Consider the following 20,550-nt stretch of genomic DNA (forward strand, 5'->3'; position numbering starts at 1 on the left):
AGGGAGCCCTGAAGTCCCAGCATATCAGGCAGCTGGATGACTCGAGCCTGGTCCTTCTCCACATGAGATCACTTGGTCCAGGGCCTGAACGGCAGCCTGAAAGTGAATTCTAAGGAGCAGCCACAACAAACACAGAAGACAAGTGCGCTCATTTCCAGAAGGAGGGCTTCTGGCTGAGAGGACTCGGGGAATCAATGAGACAGAGCAGCCTCAGTGCTCTCTGTGAAAACCCAGCGAGCAGCTCCACAGAGCTCTCCAGGTGACAAAGAGCAAACATGGGTGGCAGGGATCACAGAGCTCATACCAGAGATCCCAAGGGGCTGGTGGCCCCCACACAGTCCTCACCCAGCCCCAGGAGCACGCCACCATCAGCTCGCAACAAGTGCCACCTGGTTGACATCCTGATAGGAAGCCAGAGCCAAATACAGACAGCTTACAGCTGAGCCCAAGAACATCACGCGATGTTCTGTAAATAAGACCCCCAGAAAAGGATGGGCGTGTGGACCACCAGGTTTCCAGAAGGACCCTCCATTTCCTGGGCCCAGAGAAGCAGGCCTGCCCAGGAATTCCCCTGTGGGGTTTGAGGCAAACTCCCGACCCCACCCTTCACCTCATCCCCCAAGGCTGGGCCGGTCCACGCTGGCAGCCCCTGAGAGGGAGGAGGCGAGGGAGCAGGGTGAGAACCAGCCTCAGCGCAGGGTCGCCACCCAGGAGCTCTCCCAGGCTCCCCTCAGCCCCACGGTGAACCCCCAAAACCTCTGTACATTCAACGGGGGTTGAGAGATCTGGATCCTAATTCTGACTCAAGTCCCCTGATGGCTCTTTTCCTAATCCGGAAAAGAGGATCCTTAGACCTTCTTTGCAGATGGGCCCTTTCCCCAACCCCACCGGGAGGCCCCCAGTTACACAATCTGGCAGCACTTGGGACTCTTCCGCCACTGTTCACAGTTAGTAAGGAACTAAGGACACAGCCTGTAAGAAGAGCCAACCGTTTCTGACCTGTGGTCCAAGCCCCAGAATACGCCGAGGATGTGGGCACAGTCGTCACCCCTTCTGCAAGTAAGGAAACCGAGGCCCAGCGGGGTTGAGCTGCCTGCTCTCCTAGGGCAGCGCTTGGGTTCAGACCCCGCCCATCTGACTCCAGGCCCGTCACCCGCTCTGCCTTTTCTGCTTCCCTCTCCCTGATGAGGGCCGTTTATGCAGATGACAGGAGCTGGCTCTTTGTGTGGCAACACCACTGGCAAGAACCCACTGGCACCCATAGGAGTCCACGGCGCCAGGTGGGCATGGCCCAGAAGGGTCAGCAAGATTTCAGACACAATGGGGGCGCGTGCTCAGCTGGCTTCGTCATGCCAGCCTGCTACCTCTTCCCCAGTGTCACCAAGACTCCATTTAAACATCTGCACAGGAAGGATGCCTCAAAATCTACATGGTTCTCTAATCCGAGTCACAAAAATCTGGCTTCCACTACTTGGGAAGAAAAGAAGAAAGGGGAGCTGGGTCAGCGGTAAGAACACAGGTAAAAAGAGAAAAAGAACTCTCCAGTCTCCTGGCCACACCAGTTTCCCAGCCGTCACCCTGGGCCTGCACTCCACATCCTGACCTGAGAGCCCCCAGTCCCCATCCATCAAATCCTGTCTGTCTCGGTCAAAATGCTCACCAGACCACCCTGTGTCTTCTCAAAACTCCTGACAGCATCCAGGGTCCCCACCATCCTCAAGACAACCAGCCTGGTCCTGACTTCCCTGGGTCACACTTGACTTCCCAACTAGTTAGTTCCCTGGGACCAGAGTTTCCCACCTCTGTGATGTCTCAGTAGGACTAGGCAGCAAGGCCTGCGCCCATAGCACCCTGCCCACCCACGCTTCCCAGCCCCCGCCTGAGGATCAGCCCAGCCAAGCCTCTCCCTGGTCTCTCACATCCCCTCTCCAAGCATCCTCTCCTGCCCGTCCTTCCCATCTGTCTGTCCAAGTCCTACCCCTTCCCCAAGGTTCAGCAAGATGTGGCAGAAACAAGAGTGTAATTCAGAAAGGTTTGCATTTAAATCCTCCTGGCTCCGCCACTTTCTGGTATGTGACCAAGACAAGTGACTTCCCCTTTCTGAGCCTATTCCCTCATTTGTAAGATGCAGGACTGATAAAAGCAACAGAGCAGGGTAAATTGTGAGAATTTCAAGAGTGACTACAAAGAGGACATGGTTAATAAATATGTGTCAATGAATTTGAAAACCTGAATGAAATGGACAAATTCCCTGTCAAATACAACATACCAGTGACTTTAAAAAAAGTTAAAAGTCTAAATATTTACTTCTTTACAATAATTGAATTAGAAGTTTAAAATCTTTCCATACAGAAAATAACAACAAAGATTTCTTCTTTTTGTTTGTGTGTTTGTTTAACAAGTGAATTCTACCAAAGTTTCAAGGAGCAAATTATTCCATGATAAAAGGAAAAAAGAGAAGAGACCCCAATACATTTCTGGTATCAGATTCCTTAAATCTTAAATCTTTAAAATAAGACAAAGACTCCTGCTATCATGGCTTCTATTCAATATAGTGCTGGAGGGCAGAATCCTGATGCTGGAAATCAGACAAGGAGAGTAAAAATAGAAAAAATGACAGGCCGGAGCTGGGGTTGGGGCTCAGAGCTGGAGCACTTGCTTAGCATGTGTGAAGCACTGGGTTCAATTCCCAGCACCACATATAAACAAGTGAGTAAAATAAAAGGTCTATCAACACCTGAAAAAAATATTTAAAAAAGAAAAGAAAAATTACAGGCCAATCCTACCCAGGAAGACAGATTTAAAATGTTGAAAGATAAGTACATGCAATCCAACATTATGAAAAAATTATAATTCATCATGATCGAGTTGAATTTATCTGAGGAAATTAAGGTAATTTTAACATTAGAAAAATCTAAAACTGTCACTTCCTTAACAAATGAAAGGAAAAAATACCATCACGGTAACTGCAGGGGAAAATTTTTGGTAAGTTTAATGTCCATTGAAAATAAAACCTCTCAGCAACTAAAAACTAAAGGGAACTTTAACCCAATAAAACATTTCTAAAGCCCAGAGCAAACTTCATTCTCAGTGGTTCAAATGTCAAAAGTCTGCCTTTATAATAATACAGAGAAGCCCGCACAGAGGTGCACACCTATAATCCCAGCAGCTCGGGAGGCTGAGGCAGGAGGATCACAAGTTCAAAGCCAGCCTCAGCAACTTAGCAAGACTGTCTCTAAATAAAAAATAAAACGGTCTGAGGATGTGGTTCAGTGGTTAAGCACCCCTGGTTTCAATCCCTGGTACCAAAAACATAAATAAATAGCGTAAGACAAAGACACTTGCTATCATCACTTCTTCTCAGCACAGTGCTGAAGGTCCCACAGTGTTGTCCAGAAAAACACGGGGAAAAGAGGGGAAGACATGGGGAAGGAGAAATGGAGCTGTTGGCATTTGTAGAGCCTTTGTACTCAGAAAATCTGAGAGACTCCACAGATAAATCAGAATTAATAATAGGAAAGTTTATCAGGGAGCTCAATATACATACAAAAAGCAACTGCATTTCTTATATAAGAAGTACATTTAATAATGTACCAACTGCCATGGAAGTCAAAAATAAGAGACCTGGGACTGGGGATGTAGGTAGCTCGTGGTAGAGAACATCTTAGCATGTACCATGTTTCGGGTTCAGTCCCCAGCACCAAAAAATAAATAAATAAACAAGGGACCTGGGAATATAGCTAACAGAAGACGGACAGGACTGGGCAGAAAACTACTGAAAGACATTCCAGGCCTGAATCAATGAGGTGATATATATCATGTCATGGATGGAAAGACAATCTTATGTCAGGTCTCCCCAGGATGATCCATAGATTCAACACAAATCTATCCAACCAGGTTCTGAAAGCAATGAGAAAAAAATTCTAAATTCTATGAGAAAGGGAATGAGGACAAAAATAACTGAGACATCCTTGAAGAATGAAGTTGGGAGGGCGTGACAGCTCAGATACAAAGACTTAGCCACAACTTCTTGTCAGTGTGCTGTGGGCACAGGGCTCACCAGATTGCCCAAAGAGGAGCGGGAGCCAAAAACCACTCTCTGAACACACAGAATCGTGATTTAGGGAGCGTGGCACCGTCAATCAGCAGCGAAAGTAGGAACCGTAAGAACTGACGCCCAGCCAGGCACGGTAGCAGGCTCAGGAAGGTGGAGGTGGGAGAGTGGCTTGCGTGCCCAAGTTCCAGACTGGCCTGGGCCACACAACAAGACCCAAAGGCTCTCAAAGGAAAAAAGAAAGAAAGAAATGATAGAAAGAAATGATAACTATCCCTTATCCCTATGGAGCAAAGAAAATCCTTACTTCACACCACACATGCAAATCTATTCCAGATGCATACAGATTTAAATGTGAAATACCAAATATTAGAACTTTGAGAAAAGAAAATGAAAAAAAAAAAAAAACTACTTCATGACATTGGCTAGGGAAGAAATTATTTAAGAAAACAACAAAAAGTAGAAATCACAAAGGGAAAGACTGATGAATTAGACTACATTCAAATAAAAACTCTCTGTTCATCCAGACACTATAAATAACTGGGAAAGATAAGACACAAATTGGGAGAAGATATTTGCAATTCATATGTGACAAATGATTATTATCCTAAATATGTAAAGAACTCCTAAAAACCACTAAGAAAGCAACAAAAAAAGCCAACAGAAAATTTGGTGAAAGATATGAACAGGCATTTCACGGAAGAAGAGACCTGAATGGCCGATAATGACTTCAAAATATGTTCAACCTCATTAGTAATCAGAGAAATGCAAATTAAGATGACAGAGATTACCATTTTATACAAACTAGTTTCTAGCAAGGGAAGAAGACTGGCAATTTTGATCCCGCCAGAGAGCAACAAAAAGTCTTCCACGCTGCCACCAGGAGGGAAAACAGGCAAAGCCACTTTGGAAAACAACTTGGCACCCTCATTAACTTGGACAAGCACAGGCTCCAGAATCCAGCAGGTCTGCTTCCAGGGTGACATACACAGAGCACCTCAAGATTCACCTAAGAAGATCCTCTGCAGTCTCATTTGTGAGATGAGGAAACTAGACCCCAATGCAAGGGCAGAGGATGGAAGAATGGAGAACCCCACTGCGACACATCGGTGCAATGGAAAAGTATACGCCTGAGAAAAATAAACAGATACAGCAAAACCCATGGGCAAACGTCAGGAACATGACATTGGGCTGAGAGAGATTTCACTTTCATAAGCTTGAAAATGGCTGACACTATGCAATGCATTTTGGGGTGAGATATGTAGACACAGGAAAACCACCCACAAAAGACAAAAAAAAATTATAAATGCAAATTCCAAAGCAATATGTATGTCTAAGAGCGAGGCAGCTGGGGAGGAATACCTGGCTCCTGTTCTAACTCACCTGCAGGGTTCATGGTGTTTGTTGTGTTACAATGATTTTATGATTTTCATGAGCATCACATGGTTTCTTTTGTATGAATCAACACGAAGTAGAAAAAAAAAAAAATGAAGCAATTTCTGGCACAGAAGAGTCAACTTACTCTACTCTGAAGCCAGACACAGCACTAAAAAATCTACACACATTATCTCATTTAGTGTGCGTACCTGCTAAACGGCAGAGATGATCTCTATTTGCATTTTACACAGGAAGAAAGGGACTTTCAGAGAGGTAAGCAGCCACCCCAGGTCATACAACTGAAAAAGGGATCTAAGAGGCCAGCCCAGGTCTGGGTGGCTCCATCCCGGTCCCTCTCAGCCACTGGGTCCCCTTTTGTCATACAACAGGACTCAGATGGTGAGCCCCTCTGATCCCCTCTGATCAGAGTAGCATCTCCTCTTGACAAGGTCCGTCACAGGGGACCTTGCTGTGCCAGCAGAGCTCCTTGCAAGGGCCTCCAGTCCACAAAGCAAACACACCCTCAGGGCCTTCTGTGAGTTTCCCGTGAGTGGGGGCCAGTGCGGATGCCCCGGAGGAACAAAAGCTAGGAGTGGTTAGGAGTGTTTCAGAACTCATCTGAAGTGGGGTGCACCAGAGGGGCAGGCACCATTCTCTGGGCTCAGGTGGGGAGCCCCAGAGCCTGGGGAGGGGCTCCAGGGCCGGACACTCACCCCGGGGGCTGTAGCCAGGGGCGTCCATGAAGGACAGGCCCAGCCGCTCATCCTCCTGCAGGGTGCTCTGGTCCGTGAAGCTCCGGTCCACCGCGCTCATCATGTGGGTTTTCTCCTGGCGGTAGTTGACGGTGGCCTTGGTCATGTTCACTGGCTTCCTGCAGATGGGGGTTGATGACAGGCACTATATAGGGCTGGAGTGGAGGCTCGGTAGTCAGGGAGACAAGGTCAGGACACGGCACTGTCCCAGGTACATCTCTGGATGCACGGGGGGCTCTCCCTCCATCCTTCACTTCCCGGATCCAGAGTGCTGCCCCCTAGGATCCAGGGTCCCTAACTCCTGTTCTCTCTCTCAGGCAATGGAAATAAAACCTGCTCTGGACCTAATATGGCATAGCAGCAAAAGACTGGGCACCCCAAACTGAGGAAGCTCCAGCCCCGGCAGGCCCAGGCTCGCCTGAGGGACCTGCCCTGGAAACTCCTTCCTGCAGGAAAGGCGCTGCTAGCAGGGGCTCAGGAGCTTCCCTGCACACTCCAACTCCAACGTGGCCCATCTTACTCCCAGAAGCCCTTGGGACGGCTCGCCACAGACCACCTAGATTTGCAGCGTGATGCACGGGGATCCCTACCCCCCCACTGTCCACCAGCCCGTCCCGCTGCTGAGGGCAGCAGAGGGAGGAAGTGAGAGCAGCCCCTGCCTCAGCCCCAGGTTCGTGGCTGGGGATGGCATCTGTGACTCCAGAGGAACTTGGAGCAAGGTGGGAGGGAGAATTGGTGGGGAGTCAGGGACACGCTCCATGGCGGAGGGGCCAAGAGATTGGCAACCGGCTGAGAAAAGCCCACAGGCCTGGCCACAGGGAAGGCTGCGGGGAGACCTGCCCACCGCATGTAAAGTAGACCCGAGGAAGGACTTCAGGTTCTGAAAGCTCAGGGACATTGAGGAGGAGGAGGAGGAGGAATGCCTTCCTGGCAGGCAAGCTCCAGCCAGCCTGTCCTGGACTCAAGAGCCCACCTGGGGCAGGGGAAGGACAGGATGACCCACTCCCCCACCTGCCAGGTTCTGTGCCAAAGAGCCCTTTGAGGACAGGTGACAGCTCTGTGGCTGTGACCTCAATCACCCTGAAGAGAATGAGGGACGGGTGAGCAGAAAGGAGAATAGGAGGAAGGAGAGGGGACGGGAGAGGGAGTGACAAGCCAGACCCCAGCAAAACACAGGAAGACAGATACGGAGCCAGACAGCAGGTGGCTGGCCACACTGTCCGAACAGTGGCCCCAAGAGCCCCGTCGCCGAGAGGACACAGGCCTGGAGGCGTCCCAGCAGAGCCCTAGCTCCTAGCCTACCAGGAAGAACTACAGAAACAAGCCACCAGCCCCCCAGAGACAGAGCAGGGGGGACCCCAACCCTCAGTGAGATTAGGCAGATGGAATTTAACACAGACACTCCCAAAAGTTCTGCATTTAAGTTCGAAATTGTCTTCACACATCATAAGGAGGGAGACCCGCCTGCCAGCAACCCCTATAGCCCCTGAGCTGGAGGCTCAGCATGAGGCTAGAGACCTGGTGGCTGGAGAAGCTGAGGCTGGGAGACAAGGTGAGCAGCAGGTCCAGGAGGAGGTGAGAACCCAGCTCAGAGAGGTGATGCAATTTGCCCAGGGGAAACCAGCAGAGCCGGCTGACTACAGAACCAGTGCGTGGGGACCATGACTGGAGGAGAGACGCGATGGGAGACTGCAGAGGAGGCCCGGCGGAGGGGCCCTGAGGAGAGGCTGGCCCTGGAGGGGCTCAGAGGCCAGGGGGGCTACTTACGGGTAGTAGGAGTAGGCGTAACGGTCTCTCCTGGCAGCGTGCAAAGAGAACAGTGCACCGTCTGAGCCCGTGCACCAGGCAGGCTGGGGCAGTGCCCAGCGCAGGGAGGCCCAGGGGCTTCCCATACAGGGCAAGGACCAGCCGGGGACGGACAGGTCAAAGGGCCTCCCTTGACCCCAGGGCTGGCCCGGTTCCAGACCAGGACCAGAGGCCCTTCCAGAACCTTCCCCAAGGGGCTGCTAGAGCGGGAGGTGGGCAAAGGGGCTGGGGACGCATGGCTCTCACGGTCACACACGAGTCCGTGCAAACAGGAGAACACGCACACGTGCACACTCACGCTTAAGCACACTCGGATCCACACGCCTACATCGCTCACAAGAGAAACACGCTGCACACGCTCACACGCACTCGCGTGCAGACTCACATGTGCAGACACGCACAGGGTCTCACACGGAGGCGCTCACGGCCGCAGCTCACACACACTCAGACGCCCCACACCCGGCGGCACCCTCCCCACCCGGGCCCGCCCAGCCTCACCCCTGCAGGTCCCAGGACCCAAGGGAACAGCCCTCTGCACTCGCCTCAGCCAGGAAGGACGGCTGGGGAGCCCAGGGGAGGGAGCAGAGGAGCTGCAGGATGCCCAGGGCACACCCTCTCCCACCAACTGCCCTGGGGTGGAGTCCTTAAAAGAGCCAGGCGGGCCCCTTACAGCCCCCAGCAGAGCCTGGATCAGGAGCCTCCCACCCCAGTGAGAAGGCGGAGCTGGGCGGTTCTCACGGCCGTTCTCAGGGCAGAGGGTGCTGAGTCACGGGGACTCAGGCAGGGTCCAGAGCAGGCCCCCCGACCCAGGAGCCTAATCTTGCTGGGAGTAGGGGTGACTGACCTCCTATGCTGTCAATTACATTCCCAGCACGAGCTGACCCGAGCACCTCCATACCTTCCAGAGCTGCTCTGCTACACAACACGCACAACCAAACCGAGGGAGCCCTGGAGCACAGTGGCCCTTAAAGGCCAGGGCAGGATCAGAGCTACGGTGAAGCTCCAGAGAGGTAATGAGTGGCTTTTAGAGGAAACAGCAGGGTGCGAGGGTGGTCCAGAGGCTCAGGGAATGGCCTGGATGGGGCTGCGTCAGGTACCAATTGCAGAACTGTGAGTCTCTAGGGAGGCCTGACAGCACCTGAGCCACCCCTCCTAGCCAAGGGGGCAGGGAGATGATACCACCACATACCCAACCCCCTTCCCTTTGGGTAGTTTCTTGGACCTCAAATACCACATGTAACTCAAGAGGCCTCTTCCACCCCGAGTCCCACCAGACTTAAGAGTCGCCTCTCAGGCCTCCTGCTGCAGGGACTTGCTGCTTGTGGGGCCCCAGTATGAGGCCCTTCACGTATCTGGTCAGGCCTGAGCTCAAATCAAGCCTTGCTGCTGAACAGAGTAATGTGGGTGAATTACTTTAATTACGGTTCCTTCATCAGTATAAAGGGGGTGAGACCTGCTTCATTTGTCAGGATCCAAGAAGGAAATGTTCTCTGATGTACCCCAAGTGCCAGAGCAGTGTCTGGCACGTACTAGGTGCTCAATAACTGACAAGCTAATGGATGGTGTGCGTACAGCTCCTGGCACATAGTAATTACTCATTAAATAATAAATTTAAAATACATTGTCTCATGAAGCTGTGCGGAGACTAGGAAGATCAAAATCAGAGCCTACGGCCCTGGGTAGACCATCGCCCCGCCCCAGCCTACTCTGCTGGCATACTCTGCCTGCCTCTTGCTGGCGCCTGGCCTCAGGCAAGGTGGCCCTGGCCAGCTCTCCACCATCTCCCAGGATCCTACTTATCTGCTCCTGGCAGCCCAGAGAACCAGCGCCAACTCGCCCACGTGTGCCCAGCCTGGCAGCTGCAGGGACTTCAGAAGCCAGAGCCCAGGTGGGGAGAGACAAAGCTGGCTCTGCCTTTGGTTCCCCGGGTGACCTTGGGCAGTTCTACTACCCTTGCTGGGGTCCCACACCCCTATGCTTCATTTTTTTTTTTTAATTTTTAAATGCCTTTTTTTTTAACTTATTTTTTTTTGTGGTGCTGAGGATGGAACCCAGTGCCTCACACATGCCAGAAGAGCACTCTACTGCTGAGCCACCACCCAGCCCCCTATGCTTCAATTAAGGTGCTTGGACCACAGTGTCCTGGGGTCACTCAGTGGGGAATGAGGCAGGGTGGAGCTGGCAAGCTGAGGGGTCTCAGAGGTCCCCACCTGCCTCCAACCAGAGCTGCTACTCAGCCTTCATCTGCTCTGTGCAGGGTCGGGGAGTTCTGTTTGTTTTGAGGGGGTGGTTTGTTGTTGTGTGTTTTTTGAAGACAGGTTCTGTTGCTTTAAAAAGAATCAAAACCACTAGATTAGATGTCCTTAAACTACTCAGCAGCTCTTACTCTGGAGCGCTGAGCCAGTGTGATTCCGAAGTCTGAGATTCTTAGCATCCCCAATCCTAGATTTCTAAGAGTCTAAGTTCTAGACTTTAAGACGTACCAGGACTAATGCAGCCCTCTGCAAAATGCTCTAGGAAACGCTTGTCACCCAAACTAAAGGCTGGGGAATCATGGGCACGGAGCGGGGTTCACTCGCAGCCTTGGGCCCAGGAACACTCAGGGATGCACAGCAGCAAGAATCAGAGCAGGTGGGATACTGAGGAAAGCCAAGGCTCAGGGGCCTTTGTTTCAAAGGGAGAGGACACCACACCCCTGCTCAGGGTCAACTTCACAGTGAAATGTCAAGGCAGAGAAGTTGGCTAAAAGTCTGCAGGAGGCTGAGGATTCAAAGTCAAGTCACCTCCATACCTTTCCTATTGGTACAGCTCCCCGAGGCACAAGAGGGCAGGGCTGTCTTCCAACACAGCTCCTTGGTACTAAGCACCAAGTGCCCTTCCCTGGGTAGTGGCACCTGGCACCAGCCAGACCTGCACTCCAGCCACGCTGCACCAGGGCAACTCCATTTACCAAGTGTCAGGCTTCCCACCATCCACAGGCCCAATGCCCAGGCTGGCATCCCCACGCACACCCATCGAGCAGCTGCCCCATCAGCCCCCAGAGATAGCTTCTCTGCACCAACCAGGCCTTCGAGAGATAGAAGCCACTGGTGGGCAGGGTACTGGCCTCGCTCACCCCTTGCGGATGATGACGATGATGGCCCCCAGGAGGAGGATGAGGACAGCAAGCCCCCCTGCACAGATGCCCAGGATGAGCCCCATCTCCTCCGACCTCTGCGACACCTCCAGGGGCCGCTTGCTTTCCTTGCAGGCAGCTGGGGAAACAAAGCAGGACAAAGGATCAGAGGGGAGCAGGGACCACCGGGCCCTGCCTGCAGGAATCTGAGCCCCAGGGAACAGACCAGGCTGCACAGACACACGTGCACAGGGACATGGCCCCCACTGCCTGGCACTCAGATCTGCCTCCTTGACATCCCTGGAGCCTCCGCATTCAAAGTCCTCACCTATCCTGCCCCCTGTTGGCAGCAGCTGCCCCTCTCCACCTCCCCAAATCCTCCCCAACTTACAGCAGACGGGGTGGAGGACACCTGGGACCTTCAGACCCACCCTCTTGCCCTCCTGCAAGGTGATAAAGGGATAAAGTCATGTACCCATGGCAAGGTTAGGGCATCTCAGGATGGTAACCAACCACATTCCACGTCTACCCAAGGGACAATCTACAGTGCCGGCTCACACTGTCCCCATCTCTCTCACCACAGAAGAGGCTAAAACAGAACCCAGAACAAGGGCCCAGCAAAACAGCTCCCCCTCCCCACGTCTGTCCCAGGCCCCTTTCAGGGCCCCTTCTGCTGCCTTGGGGAGGCAGGGAATTGGGCCCTGCCTGCTGCCCAGCCTTGGCAGAGCCCTTGAGAAAGGAAGTCCTTCCTTACCCTGGAACCACTGTTGCTGCCCTGCTGTGGTCCCACAGCCCTTGGGTCATCAGGACCCACCTCTCCACAGCCACAGGTAAGAAACCCTCCACCACTTCAGGGCTCAAGCAACCCAGAAGGACTCACCTTTCCTGGCGATTCGAATGCAGTTCAGTCGGGTTTCCTGGAAGCACAGATGGGGAAAGGCCTCAGTGCCACAGAAAACAGATCTCACCCTCCCCAGGACAGGAACCTCAGGGTTCTTGGGCCTAATCAGGGCTTCCTCTAGTACAAAAACTAAGGATACTCTTGCCAGCATGATGGGGGGTGGGGGACGGGGCATGCCACAAACAGGGCAGATCCTTAAGAAAGAGAAATGAGATCAGAGGCAACAGCCAGCCAGCATGGGGAAGGGGCGGGGCCTCAGAAATGGGGGCGGGGCCTATGGCCATAGGCCTGAGGAGGGAGGAGCCTGGAGAATAGGGCGGGGCCTCGGAGAGAAGGCGGGGCCTGGGGAGGAGGCGGGACCTAGGCCTCAAGATATGAAAGCCAGAACCTGAGATGATCTCCTTTGGGTAACAGAAGGGCCTCAGGAAGGGACAAGAACTAGGCCAGGAGGTCAGGAATCAAGGGAAGAAGACCAGGCTATAGGAAGGAGCAGAGTCTGGGTCTCAGGCCTCTGTGGAGGGGCCACTCCAAGGTGTCCCCAGCCTTCCACCCAGCACCCCAACCTCCCTCACCTGCCCTGGTCAGTCCCTCACCCCTTTTAGGTGGCTTGTTGCCTGGAAGTAGATGAGGTAGGCCTTCCTGGGCTCAAGTGGTGGATTCCAAAAGCCACGATAGGTCTGGTTGTCACCCACGGTGAAGGGCATGGCCTCAGGCAGACTGCTGGCCGCCAGTTCAGCCCCAAAGTAGTGCATTAGGCCACGAGCCATCGCTGCCTCGAAGGTCAGAGGCACTGGGAAGCACTCCTGGCCACCTGGCTCCCGCCGCAGTCGCCGCGGCCGGTCCTCCTCCACAATTACCTGGTACACACTGGACAGCGAGGGGACAGAGCAAGTGATCACAGCAGGCCAGAGGACCAGGAGAGCAGTCTGGTGGCTACCTGCATGAGGTTTGGGGCCAGGCCTACCTGAGGACTAATCTTAACTCTGTTTCTTCCTAGCTGGGCAAGTCATTTAACCTTCCTGGGCCTCAGTGGCCTCCTCTGTACAACGGGAGTGATTCAGGAGGTGAATACGAAGAACAGACACAGGGAGGAAGCAACCCATGCAGGACAGCTGTCATTCCTACTGGTAAGCAGTTCTGAGAAAACCATAGTCCTGCTCAACAGAACCAAGCCCTAGGGCCTGCCCTGCCGCAGTGAGTCCTGCTCTGTGGGGCTCAGGAGCTGGGAAACCGAGGTTCCCTACTGGGCCTCAGTAAATTATGAACAGGGTCAGAACAGTTTCATTCATTCATTCGGAAAGTATTTACTAAGTTCAGACAAGGGGCCCTATGCTGGGCACAGGGGACCTGGGCTTCCTGGAGCTGACCACTACTAGAAGCGATGGTCACTAAGCAAACAAGGACACACCGGATATGCCCTCTCTCATACCCTCTCAACCCTGAGGCAGCCTCTCTGCAAATCAGAGCCCCGTTGTTTCCGGGTCCTGCACACCGGCCCTGACTAATGCTCCCTGCTCCCAGCGACTGAGCTTCTGTTTGCTTTATCTCTTTACTGAATGGGCTCTCGCTGTGAGCTCCTCCGAATCCTCTGTGGAAAGTAAATACATGAATGCTGACAAATTTAAATATTTCCCATGACAACCCCAGTCATGTCTCACCGTGTGACATCCCATACTGACAGCTTCTGCTCTGGAAAGCAGAAAAGCCTTTCCCTGGCTCTCCAGCTGTCACTTTTGAGCTTCTAAGCTGCAGGAATCATCCCACAGTATTGGTCACCAGCCCACTGCCTGTCACTGAACCGTTACAAACACCATCCAAGTCCCTCTCCACCTCTGCTTCCCTGAGCTAAGGTCAGGCTCTCCCAGTCCCAAGTCCCACCAGGAATGATAACTATTAACACTAGTCATACAAAGAACATCTAAACCAGCAACGATCCTCATTATGCCATAAGGGAGGCTCAGGGAGGTAAGAGGACAGGCCCAAGGTCACACAGCATCCTGCCTCCCTCCTCCTACCGAGTCCCACCTCCACGCCCCATCCAGCCTTGTCATTGTCCCTGCGGGACTCCAACCAGTTCAGCTCACAGAATCCCTCAAGGGGATAAGAAAAGGAGACGTGTGTCCCAGCTCCTTCCTCATTCAGCTGAACAAGGGTCCCAAGGCTCCAGCTAAAAGCAAATGCCCTGCAGATGCCCTGACGTCTTCCCAAGCCTCTCGAGGGTCTCGGAATCTTCCCAGGACAGGATTTAGAGTGGCAAATATGGGGGGAGAGTAGGCGAGGGGACAGGAGGAAGGGGCAGGGAAGAGGCAAGAGACTGCCTGGGCGCCTGGGCAGCCCACTCCCTCCCTGGGGGCTGACGAAGACACTCATGTCCACCACTGAAGGCGCGCACGCTCTCCAGTCCAGGCATCTTTGAGTAGGAAAAGGGTAGACCAGAGGCGAAGGTGAGGAGGAGGGGGACGACCATAAAAGAGACAAGATTTGCAGAGATGCCCACAGTCCAAATCCCAGGCCTGTCCCTTAGGGCCATGCACCTTGGGGCAAGTTGCCAGGGTCCCAGAGCCAGTTTCCCCACGTGTAAGATGAGGTAAAACACACACTCCATAGAGTTGCAAGAAGACAAAATGACTTCATGCACGTGAACTCCCTCGCAGGGTTCTGGCTGACAGTGAGTGCATGCACACACTTGCACATAAACCCTCGTGCACACTCACACCCCCACGCCACACACACACCCAGGCTCACCCCACTCTCACGCCCCATCTGCGCTCCAGCACCTCCCCCCAGCAGAGACAGCCACCAAGGCACTAGCAGCCTGCTTCCTCTGGGGAGAAGGAAGCAGAGGAGCCAGCACTCAGCCACGCCAGAGAGAAAGCCCTTCGTGGCCGGCTGCCCTAGTCTTCCCGGAAGCCCATTCCCGTGTCTCCAGGAACAGAGCTAAAGACATGAGGCCTGCAGTTTCGCTTCTCCAAGGTATCTGAGGGAAGCCCCTGCAGAGGCCTGGACGGTTCCCTCGGCAAGCTGGACAATTCCAGAGAACTCATGACCCTTACCATCAGAGACGCACGACTGGGGAGTGAGCACAGGCTTTCCACCTGCCTAGGTCACAGAACACCCTCCTCCATTTTGGGCCCCAAGGTGGAAGGCTGAGGGTGGACGAGGAAGCTGGCCCAGGTGGGGGCCCTGGGTGGGAGAAGGGGCTCTTTCCTCTGGCCCTGGCCTCCCGCATCTCCACGCAGGCTGTCCTACCTGATGGGCGCACCACGGCCCTGCGCGGGCCTCAGCAGCACGGTAATGGTGTTCTCAGACTCGCCCAGGGGTGACGGCATGTCAGCATAATCAAAGCTGGGAGCTGGGGACGGGGACAGGGACACGAGCATGGAGCCTGGCCACTGGACCAGCAAGGCCAGGCCCCCAGCCCCCGACCACTGCCCTCAGAGCTCTTCCTCAGTCTTGGCCTCCTTGACTTCGCTGGTCCCTGACCTTGAGCACTAACCCAAGCACTAACCCAGCCTCATCCCTCTGGTTCCACCAACCATGTCTCCTGACCCTTCTGGCTTAATCCTCCCTGATGACCCCTGACTTCAACCCTGAAGGCACATTCGTCTCAGCAGGGGTCCTCTGGAAGCACCCCGGGCCGCCCCCACCCCCTCTCCTCACAGAAGCCTGGCATTCTGGGCCCCCTCCGTGTCCAGGCCAGGCCGTGGGGCTCACCCGAGATGTTGGTGGTGATCTCAGTGAGCGCTGCCTGGCCGAAGCCTTTGCCTGTGCGGGCCCTCACAGAGAACAGGTAGGTGGTGCCGGGGTGCAGGTTCGAGAAGACGTGGTAGGTCTCGTTGCGGAGCTTGGAGATGGTGCGCCGGGGGCCGGGCACGTTCACTGCAGGGTCTGAGGACTCGATGCTCTGGTAGCTGATCTGGGGCAAGGCAGGCAGGTGGGCCAGCATGGGACCAGCACCACCCACCTACAGTGCCCCAGGGGAGCCGCGGATGCGGCTGGGTGCGGGGGAGAGACTCAGGTTCCCCTCTGGTCAGGTTCCTGGGTACCTGCCTCTCATTCCTGTCCACAGAGCCCCCGAACAAGGAACCCCGTGGCACAGCCCCTGACCACAGCTGAAGGAACACGATGTCCCCTCTCCATGCTGTCACAACAGAGGGAAAGAGGGTCACCCTTCCACCTCCCACCACCCGCCTGGGCCTCCATTCACCTCATACTGAGTGATGAGGCCGTTGGGTTCCTGGGGCTCCTCCCACTTGAGGAAGATCATGTCTTCCAGGGGCGTGAAGGTCAGGGACTCAGCCGCAATCCCGCCAGGCACTGCAAGGGGAAGAGGCCGAGGACAGAGGAAAGTGGGCTTTCACTCCAAACACCTGGACTCACACTCCAACCTCGCCCCTCCCCAGCTGGTCCACCTGAACCACTCATCCCCTCGGAGCCTCAGTCTCCTCATCCGTCAAATGGGGGTGCCGAAACCCCCTCCCTAACCAGGCCTAAATAACATGATACATAAAGCCTGAAGGTAAATATCAGTTTCCTATGATTCGACTCATTACCGAGCAGCAAAGGGGCAGCTGAGATTTTCACTGCTGTGCAGGTCGCAGCCCACCCCAAGGAGTGTGTGAAGGCTCCTCTCTGGTTCCAGCTTGGAGCTTATCAGAAAATATAGATATTTGCCGGAGAAATGCAAACAACAATTGCACTAGGATATCAGGAGTATGGGTGGAAGTGTTTTCTCCTCTAAAAATGTCTAATTACATTCACAATATGTTCAATGTAAAAAAGTCTAAATGAACATCAAGAAAATTAAAGACACCTACAATTGCATCATCCAAGCATAAATACTGTTCACAGCTGAGCATCAACACTTCCGGGCATGGTTTGATTGTTTGGGTTTTGTTTTAATGTATATTCTTAACAGCGAGCAGCAGGATTTCATTCAGGAAGGAAATAGTCTCAGCCTGGAAAAACACCTTCATAAACCATCGTGGGGAAGCCGAGGTCCTCAGGGAGAGAAAGCGGAAACGGAGATGACAATCGACGAAAGCTAAGCTGCTCTGTGCGAAAACAAATAGCTCAGGAGATCACTGTCCATCCCTCAAGAAGGTAAAATGAAAAAGACAATTTCAAGTGTTGATGAGGACACAGAGCAACCAAAATTTTCACACTCTGCTAGTGAAGTGTGCACTGGTACAACCACTTTGGGAAACCGTCTGGCTACATCTATTAAAGAGGAACACATGTCCTATTACCGAGCTGTTCTACTCCTAGGCATAAACCCATCAGAAATGCGTATATCCACAAGACAAATTTTTTTAAAACTACAAGGATTAATACTGTAAGCATTATTTGAAATAGATACAAACTGGAAACAACCCAAACGCTCAACAACAGTAAATAGGATTTTTTTAAAATACGGTATATTTATCCCCATAATGAGCTATTCAGCAGTGGGAACTGAAGTCTCTAGGCTGGCACACACAATGTGGCCGAGTCTCTCAAGCATGAAGTTGAGAAAGAAATTGGGCAGATAAAGAGTGCTGTCTGATTCCATTCAATAAAGTCCCAAACCAAGAAAATCAATCTGCTGTTACAGGTAGGCATAATGGTTACCCTTGGGAGGTCGTGACCAGGAGAAAGCAAAAATGGGGTTTCCTGGGGCATTAGCAATGTCATTTCTCTGGCTGGGCATGGGTTTCCTCAAGTGACAATTCATTGAGCTGACCACTTAAGATACTTCCTATAAGCTGGGCACCGTGACGCATGCCCATAATCCCAGCAGCTCGGGAGGCTGAGGTAGGAGGATCACAGGTTCAAGGTCAGTCTCAGCAACTTAGTGAGACCCTGTGAAACTTAAGGAGACCCTACCTTAAAATAAAAAAAAATAAAAAGGTCTGGGGATGTAGCTCAGTGGTAAAGTATCCCTGGGTTCAATCTCCAGTACCTCCCAAAATTGTACTTCCTGTATTTTATTAATACTTTAAGGAAAAGTAAAATATAAATACTAAGCCATTATTGGAATGGGGGAGGAGAAAAAAGACCATGTGGCCCAAGTGAGGCCAGCATGGGGTGAGGCAGCCCTAACAACACCCCTGTGGGGAGCGGGATGCAGAGGTCCACAGACTTTGAGAAAGGAGTGAGCTGACGTTCTGCTTGAGGTTGTCTGCAATGCATCAGGGTAATCACATCCGGGGCCTCACTACCACCCTGGCAAACGCTCAGCATGGGGCACACACCTCGCCTTGGGTGATGGAGTTTTGTGGAAAGTCTGGAAGGAGCTGACGTTTGCATCTGGGCCAGTGCTGTGCAGAACAGAAATCTGCACCTGTAGGCCAGCAAGAAAATCTACAACCAGGGAGCTCAGGGGCACCTGGAGCTTTGCAGGAATCTGGAGGAAGACTTTGGACCTGTCCTGGTATTAGAGTGTAGCGGTTAAGAAGGACAACTCTCCGGGCTGGGGGTGTGGCTCGGTGTGCACTTAGCATGTGCAAGGCCCTGGCTTTGATCCCCAGCATTACCAAAAAAAAAAAAAAAAAAAAAAAAAAAAATGACAACTCTGAACCCAGATAGCCAGGTTGGAAACCAGCTCTGCTGTCTATCAACTAGCTCTGTGACCTCAACTGTAAAGTGAGGACAGAAACGGGAGCTTGCCACATAGGGTTGTCACAGCGATGGTAGGCATTAATAGGTGAAAAACATTCAGCATAGTGTCTCATATACAGTAAGTGCTTAGTAAAGATGGGTCTGGCAGATTTAGGACAATGCACCCATCGGTGACGCAAAGCGATCTTTTTCACGCACACATGGATCATTGACCAAAATTCAACCACATGCTGGGCCATAAAGCAAGGATCAAATTTCCAAAGACTAAATTTAGAGTATGTATTCTGACCACAGTGGGATTAAGCTGGAAATCAATAACAAAAAGATAATTAGAAGTCCTAATTGCTTAGAAATTAAGCAACATAATTCTAAATGACTCTTGAGTCAGAGAAGAAATTTTAACAAATTAGAAAATATTTTGAACTGAATGATAATGAAGACAAGACAGATCAAAACTAATGGGAGCTGGGGATATAACTCAGTGATCTGCCTAGTGTGTGAGAGGCCTTGGGGTTCCATCCCCAGCACGACCAAAAAAATAAATAAATAAAACAAAAACAAAAGACCTCGTGGGACGCAGATAAGCATGGTTTAAAAAGCAATGTATGGCTGTCGGTGCCTATGTTAGAATGGAGGCTCAAAATTATTGATCTAAGAAGTCTTCCATCTCGAAAAGCTAAAAAAAAACAACAGCAAATCAAATCCAAAGAAAATATTTTTAGAAAAGAATACAAAATGAAATAGAGCCAAGCACAGTGGTGCATGACCACCACCCAGCTACTCCAAAGGCTGAGGTAGGAGGATCACAAGTTCAAGATCAGCCTTGGCAACTTAGTAAGACTCTGTCTCCAACTAAAAAAATGAAAAAAGGACTGGGGATGTAGCTCAGTGGTAGAACATCCCTCGGTTCAATTCCTCAGACCCATGGGGAAAAAAAAAGAAAAAAATCAACTAAGCCCAAGTGGGCTCTTTGGAAAAAATTTTTAAATTCATATACTCCAAGCAAGAGTAAACAAGAAAAAAGAAAGAAAATATACAAGTTATCTATATCAGAAATGAAAAGGAGGCTAGCATTACAGATTATAGAGGCATTAAATAAAGGAGACTATTATAAACAACTTTACGTCAAGACATTTTACAATTGAGGTGAAATGAGCAAATTCCTTGAAAATCACAGTATACCCAAACCATTACAAGAAAAGAAAATTTGAATATTCCAGTATCTATTTTCAAATTAAAACCATTATTTAAAACCTTGCCACAAAGACAGTTCCGGTCCCAAATCCCTTCCCTGATCAGCTCTTCCAACACTTCAGGAAGAGATTATACCAATCTCAGCCACAGTCCTCCAGGGAATAAATATCACCATCATGACTGTGGTACACAGCTGGTTTCACCCTAAGCAAAACATTCTGTAGATCATAAACTTCAGTCTCAGACACAGGAAGTGGGGGAGGCGCTCAGGGCCCCGGGAACCGCAGCTGGCGCCCTTACCATCCTCGTCGGTCTGGAAGGTGACCTCCTTGCCCTCCTTGCGCCCCTCGGGGTTGGTGAGGACCAGGCGCACGTGGACGTTCCGGTAGGGCAGCAGGTTCTTGATGGTGTAGCGGTTGACATCGCGCTCCATCTTTACACACTCGCGGACGGTCTGGTTGTGGCTGCTGCCCAGGGTGTAGTAATAGCATAGGGACACCGTGTAGGTGTGGCAGCGTGTCACGTTGTAGCCCAGAGGCTCCCACTGCAGGGTCAGCTGGCGAGCCAAGATCTCCGCGAAAGCCAGGCCTTTGGGGGCCCGCATGGGCTCTGCCAGAAAGGAGGGGAAACGGAAGACAGGAAGAGGGACAGGGACAGAGAGCATCAATCAGCTGTCAGGAACCATCCCTCCTTTGTCCCCAAGAGCTCAAGGGACACCCCTAGAATTGAACAGGAATGCTGACTCTGCTGT

At 52.1% G+C, this 20,550-nt stretch overlaps 1 protein-coding gene across 4 annotated transcripts in view; it reads right to left on the bottom strand.

Moving 5' to 3' along the window:
• Ptpru (protein tyrosine phosphatase receptor type U) overlaps positions 1-20,550 on the bottom strand; it is a 71,977-nt gene that overhangs the window by 23,010 nt on the left and 28,417 nt on the right. For 2 of the 4 annotated variants that reach the window (XM_047551197.1, XM_047551189.1), the window contains exons 8-16: positions 20,100-20,408; positions 16,213-16,322; positions 15,720-15,921; positions 15,255-15,357; positions 12,599-12,872; positions 11,985-12,021; positions 11,105-11,243; positions 7,951-7,980; positions 6,145-6,302 (exon numbers count right to left, since the gene is read on the bottom strand). In XM_047551197.1, the coding sequence (XP_047407153.1) occupies positions 6,145-6,302; positions 7,951-7,980; positions 11,105-11,243; positions 11,985-12,021; positions 12,599-12,872; positions 15,255-15,357; positions 15,720-15,921; positions 16,213-16,322; positions 20,100-20,408 (1,362 nt within the window). The remainder of the gene's footprint in view (positions 1-6,144; positions 6,303-7,950; positions 7,981-11,104; positions 11,244-11,984; positions 12,022-12,598; positions 12,873-15,254; positions 15,358-15,719; positions 15,922-16,212; positions 16,323-20,099; positions 20,409-20,550) is intronic. The other 2 variants (XM_047551217.1, XM_047551206.1) reach the window with 1 other exon arrangement.

The sequence above is a fragment of the Sciurus carolinensis genome, chromosome 1 (assembly GCF_902686445.1).
Source record: "Sciurus carolinensis chromosome 1, mSciCar1.2, whole genome shotgun sequence".
NCBI classification, from domain to species: domain Eukaryota; kingdom Metazoa; phylum Chordata; class Mammalia; order Rodentia; family Sciuridae; genus Sciurus; species Sciurus carolinensis.